The sequence below is a fragment of the Cherax quadricarinatus genome, chromosome 42, assembly GCF_038502225.1.
Source record: "Cherax quadricarinatus isolate ZL_2023a chromosome 42, ASM3850222v1, whole genome shotgun sequence".
NCBI lineage: Eukaryota > Metazoa > Arthropoda > Malacostraca > Decapoda > Parastacidae > Cherax > Cherax quadricarinatus.
The window spans coordinates 20,842,840-20,867,034 of record NC_091333.1 but is presented as its reverse complement, the minus strand read 5'-3'; the positions used below and the strand labels follow the sequence as shown (position 1 = coordinate 20,867,034).

The 24,195-nt window shown below is 44.6% G+C and overlaps 1 protein-coding gene across 4 annotated transcripts in view; it reads left to right on the top strand.

Moving 5' to 3' along the window:
- Nucleotides 1–5,615: 5,615 nt before the first annotated feature.
- Nucleotides 5,616–24,195, top strand: part of LOC128706052 (uncharacterized) — a 964,931-nt gene continuing 946,351 nt past the window's right edge. For all 4 annotated transcript variants that reach the window (XM_070093399.1, XM_070093398.1, XM_070093400.1 and 1 more), the window contains exon 1: nucleotides 5,616–6,004. In XM_070093399.1, the coding sequence (XP_069949500.1) occupies nucleotides 5,738–6,004 (267 nt within the window). In that variant the 5' untranslated portion in view covers nucleotides 5,616–5,737. The remainder of the gene's footprint in view (nucleotides 6,005–24,195) is intronic.

The following is a 24,195-nucleotide window of genomic DNA, read 5'->3' as shown; positions in this document are numbered from 1 at the left end:
TTTCATGGGGAGCTGATCGTTGAACTCTCCTTCGCCTACATTCAGCCCTCATTTTATCAAAACTCAATTATGGTGACCAGATCTATTCAGCGGCCTCTCCTGCTACTCTCTCTAGCCTTAACCCCATCCATCACCAAGGATTACGTTTATGCCTTGGTGCTTTTCGCTCTTCCCCTGTTGAGAGCCTCTATGCTGAAGCGAATGTTCCATCCTTGCTTGATCGCCGTGATGCCCATTGCCTTCGCTACTATGTGCGCTCTCACAATCTCCACAATCCTTCCATTTTCAGTGTGTTCAACTGATATAAGTAGACATTCTTTATTTGTTTGCCACCCCTGTTTGCTCTGTCCCTTCTCCTACATTCGCTCTTGTCTTCCCTTCAGTTACCGCCTTTACATGTTCATGTAGCATCTCACTTTTCCCTACCCCCCTGGGAAGTTCCAGCTGTTCGGGTCTGTTCTTTCTCACTCCCTTGCTCGAAAGCCCAACTGCCTACGGTGGCTTCCTGCTCTCTTATTCTTGACCACTTCCACTCTCATGCCATCGCCGTGTACAAAGATGGCTCTAAATCTTCTGACGGCATTGGATTCGCAGCAGTGTTTCCAGACAGCATTGTGTGAGGGCATTTACTATCTTCGGCTAGCATTTTTACTGCTGAATTGTATGCCATTCTTGCAGCACTTATTCGTATCGCAGCTATTCCTGTGTCATCATTTGTGGTTGTCTCAGACTCCCTCAGTGCTCTACAGGCTATACGGAAATTTGATACACCTCAACCCCTAGTTCTCCGTATCCAACTTTGGCTACACCGTATCTCTACCAAGCATAAAGATATTGTTTTTTGTTGGGTCCCTGGTCATGTTGACATACAGGGCAATGAACAGGCAGACACTGCTGCATGGTCAGCAGTACATGACCTACCAATTTCATATAGAGGTGTTCCATTTCTGGACTATTTTGCTGTAATAGCTACCCACCTTCACACCCGTTGGCAACAACGTTGGTCTGCTTTGCTCAATAACAAACTTTGTTCTATTAAACCGAGTATAGGTTACTGGCCGTCTTCTTGTCACCAGTGTCTGAGGTTGGGAGACTACTCTCTCCCGCCTTCGCATTGGCCATACTCGTCTTACTCATGGACATCTCATGGAGAGGCGCCCTGCTCCTCTCTGTGAGCATTGTCAGGTTCCATTATCGGTCAACCACATTCTGTTAGACTGCCCAATTTATCAACGAGCGTGCAGAATTTACCTCCAACGTCGTCTCCGCTCTACTATCTCTTTACCTTCCCTTCTCGCTGATGGACCCACCTTTCATCCTGACTCTCTCATTGACTTTTTGACAACAACTGACTTACTCCACAAACTCTGATGATACCTTCAGCCCTTTCTACCTCAATCTCTTGCTACCCTCTACCCCCGCACTATCCCCTGCCCAGCTGTTTTCTGTAACGTACTAATCATCCCTCCCCCCTTCTGCCGCCCGATACTCTCGCTTCCTTCCCTACCCTGCAGCGCTGTATAGCCTTTGTGGCTTAGCGCTTCTTTTTGGTTATAATAATAATCGAGAGGAAATTTAAGATACAAATATGTTACAGGATTGTTAGGAAGATGAATGACTTGGTCGAATAGGTATGACAGGGCCTACGAATCTAAGAGGAAGGAAACGCAGCATGTGGCAAATTAAGAGGCAGGGCCAGAAGTTGAGACTCGACCCCTGGCACCACAAATAGGCGAGTACAAATAGGGAGGGTGTAGAGGGTGGGTAACAAGACTGTGGGTGAAGCAGTTAATGAAGCAGAAGGAAGACATAAAGGGAGAGTGGGTGGCCTTGTGGCGTGTTGAACCTTCCCCCACCCCTTCCCTAACTTCCTAACCCTTACCTGTACCCCTCTCCTAACTTCCCTAGTTCCCTTTACCCCTCCCCTCCTCCACGGTGATATGACAAGGTGATGTACTGTGAGACATGCTTGCCGCTTGCTACTAAAGCAGTGCCTGCTGCAAGCCAGCCAACTTGCAGCTTAAACAGAAAATCTTACTTCTAGCTACTAGTCTGAGAATTTGGTAGAACAATACGTGTAAAGTGCGTCTTGCTTTACTGGATAAACACATCTTGTACACCCACACGTAGTCTGTAGGAGATACAATTATTGGGCACAACGTCTAAGTTCTGTAATACAGAAACAGTAAAGATACATAGGCATCAGTGTGTTCAACTTTCTTACACTCGACCCCAAGTAAACAGAGTGCAAGTGTGTGTGTGTGTGTGTGTGTGTGTGTAGACCAGTTGGTTAAAGACTGTTCACATATACCAGCAAATCAAATCAGAAATAATTCAGTCTATCCCAGACCATAGTTTAGTCTAACTAGAAAAGACAGAGGCCACACCACACTAGGCAGAAATAGAATCTAGTATACCAGATATAAGTCAAACTAACAAAAGCTTGGGTGAAGTCATTTCCAAGATTTCACGTGTCCACAACAGCGTGTGTCCACACTGGACAGTTGCATTAAGAGAGGAAGTCTCTAACTTACCGTGATCAAAGCCTCGGCAATTATATTCAAATTAATGTGATTAATAGACATAGAAAGATGTTAATTTCTGTAATAAATGTTGAGGTGAATGTTTAAAGTTATTGTGAAGAAATATACAGTGTGAAAGATTTTGTACTCCGAACTCTGAGTTAATGATCTCACCCAGTATCAGTAGAGTGGAGGGCGCTCACACTGAGTATCAGTAGTGGAGGGCGCTTACACTGAGTATCAGTAGTGGAGGGCACTCACATTGAGTATCAGTAGTGGAGGACGCTCACACTGAGTATCAGTAGTGGAGGGCGCTCACACTGAGTATCAGTAGTGGAGGGCGCTCACACCGAGTATGAGTAGTGGAGGGCGCTCACACTGAGTATCAGTAGAGTGGAGGGCGCTTACACTGAGTATCAGTAGAGTGGAGGGTAATTCAGTATATTATGGCATCACTCACCAGACTTGTGTCTCTGAATAAACTTGCCTCCAGCTGACAAACAATGCTCTTCCTTCTATATAACAACAGTGTTTCCGCATGAATGGCCAGTAAAAATATTTGACAATTTTGCCTGGTGTTTTATTTTCTTCATCCATAACACTCTTGCGCACAAAGTTCTACAGTTGCTACCATTGTTATGCACAGTTTTCATTCTACCATTATTATTGACGGAGGAGTGTTTTTTGTTAATACTGCATAATGATAACATCAGTGCTCCCCCTGGCTTCCTCTGTTATTGCAGTGTACTTCATTTGTTGTAGTGATACATCACTGGACTGATTACGTTTCAGATCATCATTGTCGTGTGTACGCTTGTCTGTGTCATTCTTCTTTGTGGGTATTCTACGAGAACCAATCACCAACCTTAAATTCCTGTAAACCTACGCATGTAGCTCACAGCACCTGTAGGACAAGACTCAGATTTTATTACATATAGGTATATTGTGTCCAGACACAGATATTGTTGACACTGTGAGCAGCTTTCGGCTATTTTGAATGGCTGATTACTTGTAATCATTCAAATTACCCAGAAGTTACCACGGGGATGTAGCTGCTATTCTGGTTCCAATTCTCTAAAAATGAACCAAAGTGCTAATTCTTCATATTCCATAGAAGATAATGGAGGTGGTGTTGTTTCACGTGTCCTCACGATTGTTATTTCACGAGCGAGAGGAATGGATCCTATCAGTATAGGAAAGTAATGAGTTGAAATAGTGGTTACCTCCACCTCGCCTCATTACTCCGTACTGGGGGATATTACTCAGTTCCACCTAACTAGGTACTCACTAGGTATTGCCGCTTCAGTGATAAATTAAGGATAGGAAAAGTGAATACTGTCTTAAACATTTTATTAATAATTATTACAGTAGTTTACTTAGTTAACGAGACAGGAATCTGATGCTAGGATATCTGAGAGAATACCATACAAGATATCTGAGACAGAGACCTACAGTAAACTGAACACGCATAAATATTTACAGTATAAATCCGAGTCCAGGTTCACCAGTGCCTAATACAGAGTATAGTTTCCACAAGGAGTACACCAGAGTGAAGCTTCTCTAGGGAAGCTTCACATGTTCGCCTAGAAATAAGGCACTACTCTGCACAATACTTCTCCACCAAATCCTGACTCCTCACTTCACCTTATAAGGCAACCCTATCTTTTCCCTAGTTCAGGTCTTCCCAAGGATACCCTACCATGTGTTCACTCGTAGGGCTGAGATTTCTATACCTAGGCAGACTATCATGAAAGTAGCACTTCCGATACTATTGTTACAATCAAGATATTGAAGACCTAGTCTCAAGATCTCACATGAGTGCGCTAGTGGTAAATACGTTTGGTAAAGTTGTGTGATCTTCCAGAACATAATGTTGGCTCCAGGATTATCTGTGATGATGGGTTCCTTACATATACTGACATACTTTAAAACATCATTTCCTATATTGAGTTTAAAATATCTTATGGGAAATTCTTCTGTCATGCCCAACAGCACATTACCTAGGTAAGATAGGGTATTAGTCTGGCAAGTGTGAAATAGGACACTTGTGTAGTGCTAAGATATTTATTGAAATGTTTTGATCTTGAGAGTTTCTTCAATACAATATAGAGATGCCAGTATAAGCAGGTTGTGATTATATATGGACGAGCGGGCCTCCAGCAGCAACAGCCTGGCTAACAAGGTAAGAATCGTACAAGCCTGACTCAGGGCCGGGCTGCAGGAGTAGGAAAACTCTCGAAACAGTCAAGAGCATATCAAAGATCAAAAGAGGGTGAGGTCTGACGCAGAGGGGCGGGGCCACTTATAATTGCAGTCTTGCTGAGGTAGAATGAATTTAGTCATAAGTTGCGAAGTAATGAAATGTGTTGAGCAGGAGGCTCGATCCTTTGTCATCACAGACTAGAATATAGGGTGGCTTGACCCAGTTATACCATCGGCACCCGACATAATTTAGCCCAGAGTATCGAAATAAGGAAACTGGCAATGTTGTGGGCGACATTGTTGTGTTGGTGGTTGTATTATTATTATTATTATAATCAAGGGGGAAGCGCTAAACCCGGAGGATTATACAGCGCCTGGGGGGGGGATGTGGAAGGCATTCAGGCTTAATTCGGGGAACTGGAGCACAGATCCAATTCCCTAAATCAACCAACATCAAGGAACCTTCCTTGAGGGGATTGGTGGTTGTAACAATTACATTTTCCAGATCTCGCTGTTTAGAGCATCTCCAAGTGACTGATAGTAAGTGTGACCTCATTAAACTCCTTATAGTGGATTGTGAGAGTTATGGTGGATGACTCAGCTGTTGCTCTGGATATAATTGTCACATCTGCTTTATTATTAAGTAAAACACATGTGCAGCAATTAAGTATCTTTATTCCGAACGTTTCGGAAGAAAGATTCCTAACTGTTGCACATCTCTTACCAACTTGTCGGTATTGTAATTTGTAGACGGTTACCATACTGGTAATCAATTGGTATAGCCACGGTATTGTTACAGCCACGGTATTGTTACAGCCACGGTATTGTTACAGCCACGGTATTGTGACATATTCTAAAAGTAATATTTGTAGCTACAGTTATTGTGAGTGTAAAATAAATGTTTGTTTGCACAGGAGGGTGTGAGAGGTGTGCTGGAGGGCCTGGCGTCACGCTACGCGGATGAGTTCAGCACACACTACCAGGACGTGTTTGACCACCTTGACAACCTGCGCATGGAGGCCTGGACACAGCTCATCAACCGTGTTAAAAACCCTATAGTGACGGATGAGACAGTGGGGCGTCCTGTCTCCCCATCCCGCTCCCTCCAGCACCACCATCACCAGCCCCACCACCACAACGACGACGACCAGGGTGACGGGGCTGGGTCGTCACCCTCACAGCCCAGACAACACAGCTCCTCACAGACCTCGTCTCACTCGTCTTCCCCTGAACACCGCGTCTACGACGACCAGCCCATCTATGTTCCAGGCAGATATAACGTGAGTACTTCACCTTGCTGCTCTACGCTCGCTCAATTCCAATGCTGGTTTATGACTGAGTCAATATCTTCCACTGCTAGTATGTTACTGGGTCAGTGTCATCTACTACTAGTAGGTAACCGTGAATACCGCTAAGGACGACCAGTCTGGCCATGACTATTCTTTCCAGATCCAACAGTATTCTCTTCAATGATCACGTGTTTAGCGTCAGATAATAGTTATAAAATAATTTAATAATATTAAATCTACAAGATCCTCTGTTAAGATTTCTCTCCTCAATTATTCCTTCAGTAGTACCACTATATTATCTTTAGGTTTCACTCTTTCAGACATATCAAACTTAATTTCTTCCTATTGAAAATGATATGACTGCCGTCCGGGAGGTTGATTTAGTTTTTATTTATCCTGGTTGAGTGCTAAGAGCGACCTGCATTGCCAGGGAATGTGGAGCTTTCTGTTTGACCATAACTTATTTCATACCTCTTGGGTCAAGGTCTTCATTGACGGGTTCAGTAGAGGGTCTGGGTTTTATATTTGACATGACTGAAGACTGGTACTTCGCCTAGCTCCCAGTAGAGTCCAGTGTCCACTGGAGAACTCCATAATGTGGATTCAGGGCCTCTACATAAAATATAATGTCAAGTAAGGCGGGATATGAGTGTACTGCCTTTCTGCAGGAATTATTCGCCAAGAAACTGTTCTTTATTGACTGAAGATTCAGTGTTCACTTGTGTTTGATGGTCCCCTACTTGTAGATCCCTGTGTGCGTCCAGCATCGAGTCACCGGACGCCACATTCAACTGGCCTTCCAGATTTCGATACGTATTTTACAGTCCTCTGGATGCCTCTGCCATCCCATACATTACGTAAGAGACAATAACAATTAACAAAAATTGGTTGGTAATAATCTCATGCTGAGATGGCTTTAAAAACACACCAATATCCGGTGTCGCCACGTATGTTACCTGTCACATAATGTAGCATGAAACTGCATGACATCACTGATGCCACTACTTGACTATATTTTCTGCAGCAAGTATATGATAATCATGACACTAGCAGACACCTTACTTTCTGTATACAAATATATATAATTTGAAATATATCAGTGAAAATAGGAAGAACCCGAATGTTTGTATGTGCTTACACGTCTTTGAAGATGTGTGTAGATATATGACATGTTTTTCGTATTTCCCCTGACCGTCTTCACTGGAATGAGTCACTCCAGTGAAGACGGTCCTGTGGGAACGTACTTGCTTGGACAGTTTTTATTTTTTTTTTTAATAAAGTTGCTTGGACATCCTCCTCTTTTCTGCAATTTTGTAAGCTTCTGATGTGTTGATTGCAACACGAAAGGCCAAGAGCTATCATTCTACTTCCCCAGTAGTTGTTTTCATATATATATATATGCATATATTTTTTCCAACAAGTCGGCCGTCTCCCACTGAGGCAGGGTGACCCAAAAAGAAAGAAAATCCCCCAAAAGAAAATACTTTCATCGTTAAACACTTTCACCTCACTCACACATAATCACTGTTTTTGCAGAGGTGCCCAGAATAAAACAGTTTAGAAGCATATACGTATAAAGATACACAACATATCCCTCCAAACTGCCAGTATCTCAAACCCCTTCTTTAGAGTGCAGACATTGTACTTCCCATTTCCAGGACTCAAGTCCGGCTATATAAAATAACCGGTTTCCCTGAATCCCTTCACTAAATATTACCCTGCTCACACTCCAACAGATCGTCAGGTCCCAAAAACTATTCGTCTCCATTCACTCCTATCGAACACGCTCATGCACGCCTGCTGAAAGTCCAAGCCCCTCGCCCACAAAACCTCCTTTACCCCCTCCAACCCTTTCGAGGACGAATCCTACCTCGCCTTCCTTCCCCTACAGATTTATACGCTCTCCATGTCATTCTACTTTGATCCATTCTCTCAAAATGACCAAACCACCTCAACAACCCCTCTTCAGCCCTCTGACTAATACTTTTATTAACTCCACACCTTCTCCTATTTTCCACACTCCTGATTTTCTGCATAATATTTACACCACACGTTGAACATCAAAATGGTATACAATACCGACAGGTTGTTAGGTAAGACACATATGCAACAGTTAGGCAACTTATTCCGAAACGTTTTGCCTACACAGTAGGCTTTTTCAGTCGAATACAGAAAGTAGGCAGGAACAGTAGAGATGTGAAGACGATGTAATCAGTCCATCACCCTTGAAGTCGTAGAATTTGAGGGACTGACAACCTCAAATTCTACGACTTCAAGGGTGATGGACTGATTACATCGTCTTCACATCTCTACTGTTCCTGCCTACTTTCTGTATTCGACTGAAGAAGCCTACTGTGTAGGCGAAACGTTTCGGAATAAGTTGTCCAACTGTTGCATATGTGTCTTACCTAACACCACACATTGCCCTTAGACAGGACATCTCCACTGCCTCCAACCGCGTCCTCGCTGCTGCATTCACAACCCAAGCTTCACACCCATATAAGAGTGTTGGTACTACTATACTTTCATACATTCCCTTCTTTGCCTCAATAGATGTTTTTTGCCTCCACATATACCTCAATGCACCACTCACCTTTTTTCCTTCAATTCTATGATTAACCTCATCCTTCATAAATCCATCCGCTGACACGTCAACTTCCAAATATCTGAAACATTCACTTCTTCCATACTCCTCCTCCCCAATTTGATAACCAATTTTTTCTTTAAATCATTTGATACCCTCATCACCTAATTCTTTTCTATGTTCACTTTCAACTTTCTACCTTTACACACACTCCCAAATTCGTCCACTAATCTCTGCACTTTTTCTTTAGAATCTCCCATAAGCACAGTATCATCAGCAAAACGTAACTGTGTCACTTCCCATTTTGTATTTGATTCCCCATAATTTAATCCCACCCCTCTCCCGAGCACCCTAGCATTTACTTCTTTTACAACCTCATCTATAAATATATTAAACAACCATGGTGACATTACAGATCCCTGTCTAAGACCTACTTTTACCGGGAAGTAGTCTCCCTCTCTCCTACACATCCTAACCTGAGCCTCACTATCCTCATAAAAACTCTTTACAGCATTTTGTAACTTACCACCTGTTCCATATACTTGCAACATCTGCCACATTGCTCCCCTATTCACTCTATCATATGCCTTTTCTAAATCCATAAATGCAATAAAAACTTCCCTACCTTTATCCAAATACGGTTCACATATATGCTTCAATGTAAACACTTGATCTACACATCCCCTACCCACTCTAAAACCTCCTTGCTCATCTGCAATCCTACATTCTGTCTTACCTCTAATTCTTTCAATAATAACCCTACCATACACTTTTCCTGGTATACTCAGTAAACTTATTCCTCTATAATTTTTACAATCTCTTTTGTCCCCCTTCCTGTTATATAAAGGGACTATACACGCTCTCCGCCAATCCCTAGGTACCTTCCCCTCTTTCATACATTTATTAAACAAAAATACCAACCACTCCAACACTATGTCTCCCCCTGCTTTTAACATTTCTGTCATGATCCCTTCAGTTCCAGCTGCTTTACCCCCTTCTTACGTAATGTCTCACGCACCTTCCCCACACTCACATCCTGTTCTTCACTCCTGAAAGATGGTATACCTCCCTGGCCAGTGCATGAAATTACCGTCTCCCTTTCTTCGTCAACATTTAAAAGTTCCTCAAAGTATTCTCGCCATCTAGCCAATACCCCCATCTCCCCATCTACTAACTCCCCTACACTGTTTTAACTGACAAATCCATAGGCTTTCTTAACTTGTTTAAGTCACTCCCAATTTTTTTTCTTATTTTCATTACAGTTTCTTGACAGTGCCTCTCCCACTTTATCATCCGCTCTTCTTTTGCACTCTCTCACCACTCTCTTCACCTTTCTTTTACTCTCCATATCCTCTACTCTTCTTATAACACTTCTGTTTTGTAAATACCTCTCATAAGCTACCTTTTTCTCTTTTATCACACCCTTTACTTCATCATTCCACCAATCACTCCTCTTTCCTCCTGCACCCACCCTCCTATAACCACAAACTTCTGCCCCACATTCTAATACTGCATTTTTGAAACTATTCCAATCCTCTTCAACCCCCTCCCCACTACTCATACTTGCACCAGCCCATCTTTCTGCCAATAGTTGCTTATATTTCACCCAGGGAGAACCTTGAGTTTTCCCTGAGGTACATTTATTGTCTGCTCTGATGATGAGGGTCCCCAGTAAAGTTCTATGCAAACAATCGCAGACAGGCGATCTTAACTATGCAAGACAAGCCACGGGAGGTGGGAATCTTTAGCTCAAGTACTTTCACACTTCTCAGTGCATCATCAGGAGCTGTGCATTGTTGCAAGAGAGCAACCAAAGTAAGGAGTGAGGTCTCAGAGTAGCGTAGTGCAGATGTGTCGCTGTCCACAGTTACCCTTTGACTGTGGTTAGTGGTCGGTAGGGTGGGGTTGGCACCGACCACTAACCAAAGTATAAGGGTAACCGTGGACGGTGACACATCCGCACTACGCTACTCTGAGACCTCCTTGCTTTGGTTGCTCTCTTGTAACATTGCACAGGTCCTGATGATGCACTGAGAAGTGTGAAAGTAATTGACCTAACGATTTCCACCCCTCTTCCCCGTGGCTTGTCTTGCATATATATATATATATATATATATATATATATATATATATATATATATATATATATATATATATATATATATATATATATATAATTTTATTGAACCCACGGAACAAGTGGTATTGATCAATAACAACACTGCACTGGCCAAGGAGTCGAACCCATGCTGTTTTGGCCCGAATCATTGTGAGAGAACGCATGACGCTTTAGACCACCAGAGGTCTAAAGCGTCATGCATTTTCTCTCACTATGAGGCGGGCCAGAACAGCATGGGTTCGACTCCTTGGCTAGTGCAGTGTTGTTATTGATATACATATATATACAATAGAAAGACATAATGTGAAGAATTTAGAATTATATATAAAACGTGAGTTAATGAGTCCGTGAGCCTTAAGGTTGAAGAGTAGCGTAGTCTTGATGACTGCTGTAGTGATCTGTTGAAGACACTAGCTGATGGTTTTCTAAGATCCTCATTACATTCTTTGAAGACCCCTGAAAACAGCCCATTAAGGCTGAGTGGCTTGTTTCACTTTAGTCTGTCTTGACTCGCTACATCGTAACAACAGGATTTCAAATAAATCAGAGAACTGGTGGGGTTTGACCCCATGGTGAGCTTTAGGACTCGCTTGCTATCAGTTCAAACCCCACTTGTTCCGTGGCATAGGTTCAAACCCCACTTGCTCCGTGGCATAGGTTCAAACCCCACTTGCTCCGTGGCATAGGTTCAAACCCCACTTGTTCCGTGGCATGTGTTCAAACCCCACTTGCTCCGTGGCATAGGTTCAAACCCCACTTGTTCCGTGGCATAGGTTCAAACCCCACTTGCTCCGTGGCATAGGTTCAAACCCCACTTGTTCCGTGGCATAGGTTCAAACCCCACTTGCTCCGTGGCATAGGTTCAAACCCCACTTGCTCCGTAATTTAGTGTGTGTACTTGTCAGAGGACAATGTTGTGTGTGTACTTGTCAGGTCCAGTGTTGCAGTTGTCTTGTTGCAGGTCCAGTGTTGCAGTTGTCTTGTTGCAGGTCCAGTGTTGCAGTTGTCTTGTTGTAGGTCCATTGTTGCAGTTGTCTTGTTGCAGGTCCAGTGTTGCAGTTGTCTTGTTGCAGGTCCATTGTTGCAGTTGTCTTGTTGCAGGTCCAGTGTTGCAGTTGTCTTGTTGCAGGTCCATTGTTGCAGTTGTCTTGTTGCAGGTCCATTGTTGCAGTTGTCTTGTTGCAGGTCCAGTGTTGCAGTTGTCTTGTTGCAGGTCCAGTGTTGCAGTTGTCTTGTTGCAGGTCCAGTGTTGCAGTTGTCTTGTTGCAGGTCCAGTGTTGCAGTTGTCTTGTTGCAGGTCCAGTGTTGCAGTTGTCTTGTTGCAGGTCCATTGTTGCAGTTGTCTTGTTGCAGGTCCATTGTTGCAGGTGTCTTGTTGCAGGTCCAGTGTTGCAGGTCCATTGTTGCAGTTGTCTTGTTGCAGGTCCAGTGTTGCAGTTGTCTTGTTGCAGGTCCATTGTTGCAGTTGTCTTGTTGCAGGTCCAGTGTTGCAGTTGTCTTGTTGCAGGTCCATTGTTGCAGTTGTCTTGTTGCAGGTCCAGTGTTGCAGTTGTCTTGTTGCAGGTCCAGTGTTGCAGTTGTCTTGTTGCAGGTCGAGTGTTGCAGTTGTCTTGTTGCAGGTCCATTGTTGCAGTTGTCTTGTTGCAGGTCCAGTGTTGCAGTTGTCTTGTTGCAGGTCCATTGTTGCAGTTGTCTTGTTGCAGGTCCAGTGTTGCAGTTGTCTTGTTGCAGGTCCATTGTTGCAGTTGTCTTGTTGCAGGTCCATTGTTGCAGTTGTCTTGTTGCAGGTCCAGTGTTGCAGTTGTCTTGTTGCAGGTCCATTGTTGCAGTTGTCTTGTTGCAGGTCCATTGTTGCAGTTGTCTTGTTGCAGGTCCATTGTTGCAGTTGTCTTGTTGCAGGTTGTTGCAGTTGTCTTGTTGCAGGTCCAGTGTTGCAGTTGTCTTGTTGCAGGTCCATTGTTGCAGTTGTCTTGTTGCAGGTCCATTGTTGCAGTTGTCTTGTTGCAGGTCCATTGTTGCAGTTGTCTTGTTGCAGGTCCATTGTTGCAGTTGTCTTGTTGCAGGTCCATTGTTGCAGTTGTCTTGTTGCAGGTCCAGTGTTGCAGTTGTCTTGTTGCAGGTCCATTGTTGCAGTTGTCTTGTTGCAGGTCCATTGTTGCAGTTGTCTTGTTGCAGGTCCATTGTTGCAGTTGTCTTGTTGCAGGTCCATTGTTGCAGTTGTCTTGTTGCAGGTCCATTGTTGCAGTTGTCTTGTTGCAGGTCCAGTGTTGCAGTTGTCTTGTTGCAGTTGTCTTGTTGCAGGTCCATTGTTGCAGTTGTCTTGTTGCAGGTCCAGTGTTGCAGTTGTCTTGTTGCAGGTCCATTGTTGCAGTTGTCTTGTTGCAGGTCCATTGTTGCAGTTGTCTTGTTGCAGGTCCATTGTTGCAGTTGTCTTGTTGCAGGTCCAGTGTTGCAGTTGTCTTGTTGCAGGTCCATTGTTGCAGTTGTCTTGTTGCAGGTCCATTGTTGCAGTTGTCTTGTTGCAGGTCCAGTGTTGCAGTTGTCTTGTTGCAGGTCCATTGTTGCAGTTGTCTTGTTGCAGGTCCAGTGTTGCAGTTGTCTTGTTGCAGGTCCAGTGTTGCAGTTGTCTTGTTGCAGGTCCAGTGTTGCAGTTGTCTTGTTGCAGGTTCAGTGTTGCAGTTGTGTCATGTTGCAGGGCCAATGTTGTATCTTGTTGCAGGTCCACTGTTGCAGTTGTCTTGTTGCAGGTCCATTGTTACAGTTGTATCTTGTTGAAGGTCTAATGTTGCAATTGTCTTGTTGCAGGTCCAGTGTTGCAGTGGTGTCTTGTTGCAGGTCCATTGTTACAGTTGCATTTGGTTGAAGGACCAGTGTTGCAGTGGTGTTTTGTTGCAGGTTCAGTGTTGCAGTGCTGTCTTGTTGCAGGGAAACATATCTGGATCACTGACAGGGTATCTGGGTCACTGGCGGGATGTCTGGGTCACTGGTGGGATGTCTGGGTCACTGGCGGGATGTCTGGATCAGTGGAGGGGTGTCTGGATCACTGGCTGGATGTCTGGGTCACTGGTGGGATGTCTGGGTCACTGGTGGGATGTCTGGGTCACTGGCGGGATGTCTGGGTCACTGGCTGGATGTCTGGGTCACTGGCGGGATGTCTGGATCAGTGGAGGGATGACTGGATCACTGGCTGGATGTCTGGGTCACTGGCTAAGTGACTGAAGAAACACTGGGTGGGTGATTGAATGAACACTGGCTGGGTGGGTGAACAAACACTGGTCGGGTGAATGAAAACTACCTGGGTGGGTGAAGAAGCACTGGCTGGGTGGGTGAACTAACACTGGCTGTGTGAGTGAACAAACACTGGCTGGGTGGGTGAACAATGGCTGGAAGGGTGAACAAATACAGCCTGGGTGGCTGAACGAACACTGGCTGGGTGAACAAATACTGCCTGGGTGAGCAAACACTGGCTGGGTGAGTGAACAGACACTGACTAGGAGGATGAACAAACAGTAGTTGGGTGATTGAACAAACACTGGTTGCGTGGGTGAACAAAAGCTGGCTGAATGACCACAAACTGGCTGGGTGGCTGAACAAGCACTGGCTGGGTGACTGAACAGACACTTGCTGCATGGATGAACAGACACTGGCTGGGTGACTGAATAAACAGTGGATGGGTGACTGAACAAACACTTGCTAAGTGACTGAGCAAACACTGGTTGGGTGAACAAACACTGGCTAGGTGGGTGAACAAACATTAGCTGGGTAGGTGAACAATCAATGGGTGGGTGACTGAGCAAACACAAGCTGCATGGGTGAACGAACATTGGCTGGGTGACTGAACAAACACTTGGTGGGTGACTGAACAAGCACTGGCTGGTGGGTGAACAAACACTGGCTGGTGGGTGAACAAACACTGGCTGGGTGACTGAACAAACACTTGCTGGGTGACTGAACAAGCACAGGCTCGGTAGCTGAACAGACACAGACTGGGTGGCTGAACAAACACAGGCTGGGTGGCTGAACACACACACACAGGTTGGGTGGCTGAACACAGGCTGGGTGGCTGAACAAACACAGGCGGGGTGGCTGAATAAACACAGGCTGGGTGGCTGAACACACACAAGCTGGGTGGTTGAACAAACAGGCTGGGTGGCTGAACAAACACAGACTGAGTGGCTGAACAAACACAGGCTGGGTGACTGAACAAACACAGGCTGGGTGGCTGAACAAACACAGGCTGAGTGACTGAACAAACACAGGCTGGGTGGCTGAACAAACACAGGTTGGCTGGCTGAGTCAGTATGGAGAAGTTGGCTTCCTGCTGGTCTCCAGTTTTAAGTTATTGATTCTCGTGTCAAGTGCTTACTGGAATGTGTATCTCTGGGGTACGGGGGGGTTTCGTGAGGTTCACTGAGAGGGGGTGGGGTTCACTTAGAAGGGGGTGAGGTTCACTGAGAGGGGTGAGGTTCATTAAGAGGGGGTGACTTTCACTGAGAGGGGGTGAGGTTCACTGAGATAGGGTGAGGTTCATTAAAACGGGGTGACTTTCACTGAGAGGGTGAGGGTCACTCAGAGGAATTGAGGTTCACTGAGAAGGGGTGAGGTTCACTGAGAAGGGGGTGAGGTTCACTGAGAGAGGGTGAGGTACATTGAGAGGCGGGGTGAGGTTCACTGAGAGGCGGGGTGAGGTTCACTGAGATAGGGTGATGTTGTCTGAGAATAGGAGGTGAGTTTCATTGAGAGGGGATGAGGTTCACTGAGATTGTGAGGTTCACTGAACACCCCCTTTATAACCCACTCATTGCACTTCTCTCCTTCCCTCCCGCCCATTTTTTTGCCCGCCCACCCGCCCACTTGCTGACCCTCGTGCCCACCCACCCACTGGCCCGCCCACTACGAAGCAGTCACAAAGTGAAGGGTGGACGATTACACTTTTTAAGACTGTTTCTGAGATATTAAGGTTGAACTCCCCTTGGTAATACCAGGTGATTGCTACCTTCCCTACACCGCAACTTACACTCTTAAACCTCTTTTGTCATCCTTAAAATATTCATTCTTAATAATAAAAATAATACTTATATGTATTTTTGGTCGTTGTGCGATCCAAGAAAGGTATCCCTGTATTGTATAACCCCGGTCACACGTACCTCAGTGTTCTGGGGAAGGTATTCCTGTATTGTATAACCCCGGTCACACGTACCTCAGTGTTCTGGGGAAGGTATCCCTGTATTGTATAACCCCGGTCACACGTACCTCAGTGTTCTGGGGAAGGTATCCCTGTATTGTATAACCCCAGTCACACGTACCTCAGTGTTCTGGGGAAGGTATTCCTGTATTGTATAACCCCGGTCACACGTACCTCAGTGTTCTGGGGAAGGTATCCCTGTATTGTATAATCCCGGTCACACGTACCTCAGTGTTCTGGGGAAGGTATCCCTGTATTGTATAACCCCGGTCACACGTACCTCAGTGTTCTGGGGAAGGTATCCCTGTATTGTATAACCCCGGTCACACGTACCTCAGTGTTCTGGGGAAGGTATCCCTGTATTGTATAACCCCGGTCACACGTACCTCAGTGTTCTGGGGAAGGTATCCCTGTATTGTATAACCCCGGTCACACGTACCTCAGTGTTCTGGGGAAGGTATCCCTGTATTGTATAACCCCGGTCACACGTACCTCAGTGTTCTGGGGAAGGTATCCCTGTATTGTATAACCCCGGTCACACGTACCTCAGTGTTCTGGGGAAGGTATCCCTCTATTGTATAACCCCGGTCACACGTACCTCAGTGTTCTATGGAAGGTATCCTTGTATTGTATAACCCCGGTCACACGTACCTCAGTGTTCTGGGGAAGGTATCCTTGTATAACCCCGGTCACACGTACCTCAGTGTTCTGGGGAAGGTATCCTTGTATTGTATAACCCCGGTCACACGTACCTCAGTGTTCTGGGGAAGGTATCCTTGTATTGTATAACCCCGGTCACACGTACCTCAGTGTTCTGGGGAAGGTATCCTTGTATAATCCCGGTCACACGTACCTCAGTGTTCTGGGGAAGGTATCCTTGTATTGTATAACCCCGGTCACACGTACCTCAGTGTTCTGAGGAAGGTATCCCTATATTGTATAACCCCGGTCACACGTACCTCAGTGTTCTGGGGAAGGTATCTTTGTATTGTATAACCCCGGTCATACGTACCTCAGTGTTTTGGGGAAGGTATCCTTGTATAACCCCGGTCACACGTACCTCAGTGTTCTGGGGAATGTATCCTTGTATTGTATAACCCCGGTCACACGTACGTCAGTGTTCTGGGGAAGGTATCCCTGTATTGTATAACCCCGGTCACACGTACCTCAGTGTTCTGGGGAAGGTATCCTTGTATTGTATAACCCCGGTCACACGTACCTCAGTGTTCTGGGGAAGATATCCCTGTATTGTATAACCCCGGTCACACGTACCTCAGTGTTCTGGGGAAGATATCCCTGTATTGTATAACCCTGGTCACACGTACCTCAGTGTTCTGGGGAAGGTATCCCTGTATTGTATAACCCCGGTCACACGTACCTCAGTGTTCTGGGGAAGGTATCTCTGTATTGTATAACCCCTGTCACATGTACATCAGTGTTCTAGGGAAGGTATCCCTGTATTGTATAAGCCCGGTCACATGTACATCAGTGTTCTGATAAAGGTATCCCTGTATTGTATAACCCCTGTCACATGTACATCAGTGTTCTAGGGAAGGCATCCCTGTATTGTATAACCCCTGTCACACGTACATCAGTGTTCTGGGTAAGGTATCCCTGTATTGTATAACCCCTGTCACATGTACATCAGTGTTCTGGGGAAGGTATCCCTGTATTGCATAACCCATACTTAGGTATGGAAAGAATGAAGAACTGAAAAGGAACAGTGTATACAAAACTCAAGAGGATCGTCAAATAAAACGAATTGAACACGTGAAAGTCTTGCGAATAATTATGTCAACTGACCTTTCTTTGAAAGAAAACACTAAGACGAAGGTCACGACAGCCAGCAGGATAACGGGATGGGAATAAGATCTTTCAAAACAGGGAAAATAAGGCCATTGGTGATACTTTTCAAATAGCTTGTGCTCCCGCATTTGGAATATTGTTCTCTGTTGACGGCCCCATTCAGAGCTGGAGAAATATCAGAGCTGGAACAAACACAGAGATCGTTTACGGCCAGCATAGAGCCAGTAAAGCATTTAAATTACTGGGATCACCTTGAAGTCTTAAATATGTACTCACTGGAGCAGAAGACACACACACACACACACACACACACACACACACACACACACACACACACACACACACACACACACACACACACACACACACACACACATGATAATATATACCTGGAAAGTACTTGAGAGTCTTGTCCCAAATCTGTACACTGCCTAACATTCTGGGATGAGAGAGATGGGAGGAAGTGCAAAATAAGCCCAGTGAAAAGCAGGAGTGCAGTGGACACAACAAGGGAACACTATGTCAATATTCATGTCCCCATATTATTATACATTTTACCAGAAGATATCAGAAGCACTGCTGGAACAAGTGTAGAAGTTTTCAAAAGGAAACTGGACAAGTATCTTCAGGTGCCAGACCAACCAGGCTATGATTGGTATGTGGGACAGCGGGTCACCAGCAGCAACAGCCTGGTTGACTAGGTAAACATACGAGCCTGACCCATGGCCGGGTTCCAGGAATAGAAAGACTCTCAGAACTTATCAAAGGTAAAGGTAAGTCCTATGTACTTCAGTGGTCCAAGATAAGTATCCCTACATTGCATAACTCTGTCCCCTGTACGTCAATGCACGCGATTGGAATAGTGCAATGTGTGGCATAAATTTGTTAATGCAGTTCAATATTAGCGTTAAAGATTTGAAGGGACTCAGAATAGGCATTCACAAGTCATCATATGGAAATTAATATCCTAATTTCCATAAATAAAAATGTATATTAGGACATACATAGTGCAAATCTAATTCAAATTTTCATTAATATGCGCCAGACTAGAAGCTAAATTTGATCTCAGAGACACCAATATCCTGAAATACACCAATACATTAAGTTTGAAGCCTTTCATAAGTTGCATTATCAAATTATCAGCGTTGAAGTGTTGAAGGTAGTCGAGTGCAGCACCCGGAATTATCTGTCGCATGAAAAAGCGAACTTAAATTTTCCCTTTTCCAAGGAAATGGAAATTGTCAGCTACACATGCCAAAACCAGTCCATACTTTTCTCTAAGATTGATTAACTTTTTAGTAATTAATTAATTATGAAAGTAATTAAGTTTTTTCAAGGTTTGTTTGCATTGCAATCGATTTTTTAACAATGCTCTTGAGATCACATGCATGTTATAGGCGTAACCTAAAGAGCACGTAACCTAAAGAGCACGTAATCTAAAGAGCACGTAACCTAAAGAGCACGTAATCTAAAGAGCACGTAACCTAAAGAGCACGTAACCTAAAGAGCACGTAACCTAAAGAGGCACGTAAGTTCCCCCGTCTTCTAATAACATGTTCATTTTTGCACTATAATCTACCTTGTCCATAATTACTATCACATTTGTTTTGTCTGTTTCGTAAGGTGAAGTCCAGGATCTTTATTTAATTCCTGGTATAACTTAACAAATGTTTGAGGACAATTGTGTTGTAGAAATCTGAGCTTCGCTCACACCTCTACAACACAACATTCTACGACCTCTACAACACAATTGTTCTCAAACATTTGTTAAGTTATACCAGGAATTAAGTAAAGATCCTGGACTTCACCTTACGAAACAGACAAAACAAATGTGATAGTAATTATGGACAAGGTTGATTATAGTGGAAAAATGAACATGTTATTAGAAGACGGGGGAACTTAGGTGTTTCTTAAGTCAAGACGACGTTTCCTCTGAGGAAAACATCATCACTAAAAGTTTAAAGCTGTCCAGAAGATTCATTTTGTATTTGTCGCACACAATCCTACAAAATTTTCACCTACACCGCCTATACTCATGAAATGTTTCATCCACTTCATACAATGAATCAGTCATTAAAAATTAATGCCGTTTACGGATATTTCATTATAATCATGGGAAAGAACTAAGTCCATAGGGATCATATTGCGCCGATGGAATGGGAGATATTCAGATTCAAGCAAGGGGAAGATAAGTCCAGTTCCTTGGATCAAGAACCCCTCACCAACATCAAGACTTCAGGACGTATAATTCAGTTATATTATGCAAAATATTACTATAACATATCGAGATTAGAGGTGGCAAAAATGGCACCTACACACTCCATTAACAATACCAACCTTCATCTAAGCAAGATATATGAGGGTTGAAAGTTTGAAGCCGATCGGTTAAGTTGCGAAGTTAAAAGCAAAAGTTTTGGAAGCAGTGGAAGGCTAGGCCACTGTACATCAGGGGTCCCCAACCTGCGGCCCTCGGGCCACACGCTGCACATCTAGGAATTAGATGCGGCCATCACATGAAATAATGAATTCACTTTTATGTAGCCTCCACACTGCAGTGTCAACAATTACAAAATACGACCCTCCTTTAAATTTGACTTTTCAAATTGGTTCTTTCATAATAAAAGGTTGGTGACTGCTGCTGTAGCTTACAGTGTGTCTGTTACACCATGGTTGGTGACTACTGCTGTAGTTTACAGTGTGTCGGCTACACCATGGTTGGTGACTACTGCTGTAGTTTACAGTGTGTCGGCTACACCATGGTTGGTGACTACTGCTGTAGCTTACAGTGTGTCGGCTACACCATGGTTGGTGACTACTGCTGTAGCTTACAGTGTGTCGGCTACACCATGGTTGGTGACTACTGCTGTAGCTTACAGTGTGTCGGCTACACCATGGTTGGTGACTGCTGCTGTAGCTTACAGTGTGTCTGTTACACCATGGTTGGTGACTACTGCTGTAGCTTACAATGTGTCGGCTACACCATGGTTGGTGACTACTGCTGTAGCTTAGTGTGTCGGCTACACCATGGTTGGTGACTACTGCTGTAGTTTACAGTGTGTCGGCTACACCATGGTTGGTGACTACTGCTGTAGCTTACAGTGTGTCGGCTCCACCATGGTTGGTGACTACTGCTGTAGCTTACAGTGTGTCTGCTACATGGTTGGTGACTACTGCTGTAGCTTACAGTGTGTCGGCTACATCATGGTTGGTGACTACTGCTGTAGCTTACAGTGTGTCGGCTACACCATGGTTGGTAACTGCTGCTGTAGCTTACAGTGTGTCGGCTACACCATGGTTGGTGACTACTGCTGTAGCTTACAGTGTGTCGGCTACACCATGGTTGGTGACTACTGCTGTAGCTTACAGTGTGTCGGCTACACCATGGTTGGTGACTACTGCTGTAGTTTACAGTGTGTCGGCTACACCATGGTTGGTGACTGATGCTGTAGCTTACATTGTGTCGGCTACACCATGGTTGGTGACTACTGCTGTAGCTTACAGTGTGTCGGCTACACCATGGTTGGTGACTACTGCTGTAGCTTACATTGTGTCGGCTACACCATGGTTGGTGACTACTGCTGTAGTTTACAGTGTGTCGGCTACACCATGGTTGGTGACTACTGCTGTAGCTTACATTGTGTCGGCTACACCATGGTTGGTGACTACTGCTGTAGCTTACAGTGTGTCGGCTACACCATGGTTGGTGACTACTGCTGTAGTTTACAGTGTGTCGGCTACACCATGGTTGGTGATACCACTAGTTTTGTTGTCTCAAGTAATACCACCAGTCTTGTTGTCTCCAGTAACACCACCAGTCCTGTCCCCAGTAACACCACTAATCTTGTCCCCAGTATCACCACCGGTCTTGTCCCCAGTAACACCACCAGTCTTTTTGTCCCCAGTACCACCACCAGTCTTGTCTTCAGTAACACCACCAGTCTTGTCCCCAGTAACACCACCAGCCTTGTCTCCAGTAGCACCACTGGTCTTGTCCCCAGTAGCACCATCACCAGTCTTGTCCCCAGTAACACCACCAGTCTTCTCCCCAGTAACACCACCAGTCTTCTCCCCAGTAACACCACCAGTCTTGTCTCCAGTAACACCACCAGTCTTGTCCCCAGTAACACCACCAGTCTTGTCCCCAGTAACACCACCAGTCTTGTCCCCAGTAACACCACCAGTCTTGTCTCCAGTAACACCACCAATCTTGTCCCCAGTAACACCACCAGTCTTGTCTCCAGTAACACCGCCAGTCTTGTCCCCAGTAACACCACCAGTCTTGTCCCCAGTAACACCACCAGTCTTGTCCCCAGTAACACCACCAGTCTTGTCCCCATTAACACCACCAGTCTTGTCCCCAGTAACACCACCAGTATTGTCTCCAGTAACACCACCAGTCTTGTCTCCAGTAACACCACCAGTCTTGTCCCCAGTAACACCACCAATCTTGTCCCCAGCAACACCACCAGTCTTGTACCCAGTAACACCACCAGTCTTGCCTCCAGTAACACCGCCAGTCTTGTCTCCAGTAACACCACCAGTCTTGTTCCCAGTAAAACCACCAGTCTTGTCTCCAGTAACACCACAAGTTTTCTTCCCAGTAACACCACCAGTCTTGTCCCCAGTAACACCACCAGTCTTGGCCCCACACCACCAGTCTTGTCCCCAGTAACACCACCAGTCTTGTCTCCAGTAACACCACCAGTCTTGTCTCCAGTAACACCACCAGTCTTGCACGATTGCGGTAACTAGTGACATGGTCCTCAGACAAATAGAGAAACTTAAGCCTAACAAATCCCCAGGTCCTGATGAACTGTTTGCAAGGGTGTTAAAGGAATGTAAAGAAGAACTTAGCATACCTTTGGCTAATCTTTTTAACATATCACTACAAACTGGCATAGTGCCTGACAAGTGGAAAATGGCAAATGTAATACCTATTTACAAGGCAGGTGACAGGTGTGCTGAATGGTTTGAAAAGCCGACAAGTTGAAGAATGAGACACTTACGCAACATATGGGAATCTTTATTCAGGAAACGTTTCGCCACACTGTGGCTTCATCAGTCCAATACCAACCATTCATCACAACTGTCAAACCCTGCAAAATCATGGGATCTTGTCACTAAGAATTCTTCCACACTTGTCCAACCTTTGGACGAAGACCTACTTCGACTAGTGGATGGTACCACTATGACCTCACATCCTCCTGCTTCGCCTCACGTGACTACAGTATATAAGCTACGTCTACGGCCCAATGCTGTACATTCTACAAGACTGATGGACTGAACACATCGACTCCAGGCTGAGGGACTGATTACCTCAAACTCCTCCTCTCCTTACACCTTCCTACTTTGTATTGGACTGATGAAGCCACTGTGTGGCGAAACGTTTCCTGAATGAAGATTCCCATGTGTTGCATAAGTGTCTCAATCTTCAGGAGGTAACAGGTCCTTGGCTTCGAACTATAAACCAATAAGCCTTACCTCCATAGTGGGAAAATTTATGGAATCAATAATTGCCGAAGCAATTCGTAGCCATCTTGATAGGCACAGATTGATTAATGAATCTCAACACGGTTTTACAAAGGGGCGTTCCTGTCTTACGAATATGATATTGTGTATATGGACTTCAGTAAGGCTTTCGATAAAGTTCCACACCAGAGGCTATTGAGGAAACTTAAGACACTCGGAATAGGTGGAGAAATTTTTTCCTGGGTAGAGGTATGGCTGACAAATAGGCAGCAGAGAGTTTGCATAAATCGGGAGAAATCAGAATGGGTGTTTCCCAGGGGTCAGTGTTGGGCCCGTTGTTCACAATTTACATAAACGACATAGATGAGGGAATAAATAGCGACATTTGAATAAATAGCGATGATTTGAATTAGACTGATGCACTGGTCGGAGAAGTGGCAGATACAGTTTAATATTAACAAATGCAAAGTTCTAAATGTTGGGCAGGTAAATAACCATGCCACATGTAAACTAAATAATGTAGATCTTAATACTACTGATTGCGAAAAGGATTTAGGAGTTCTGGTTAGCAGTAATCTAAAACCAAGACAACAGTGCATTAGTGTTCGCAATAAAGCTTCATATCTAGAAGTATAAATAATAGAAGTCCTCAGGTTGTTCTTCAATTCTATATATCCTTGGTTAGGCCTCATTTAGACTATGCTGCTCAGTTTTGGTCACCGTATTACAGAATGGATATAAATGCTCTGGAAAACGTACAGAGGAGGATGACAAAAATTATCCCATGTATCAGAAATCTTCCCTATGAGGATAGACTGAGGACCCTGAATCTGCACTCTCTCGAAAGATGTAGAATTAGGGGGGATATGATCGAGGTGTATAAATGGAAAACAGAAATAAATAAAGGGGATGTAAATAGCGTGCTGAAAATTTTCAGCCAAGAAAGGACTCGCAGCAATGGTTTCAAGTTGGAAAAAATCAGGTTCAGGAAGGATATAGGAAAGTACTGGTTTGGTAAT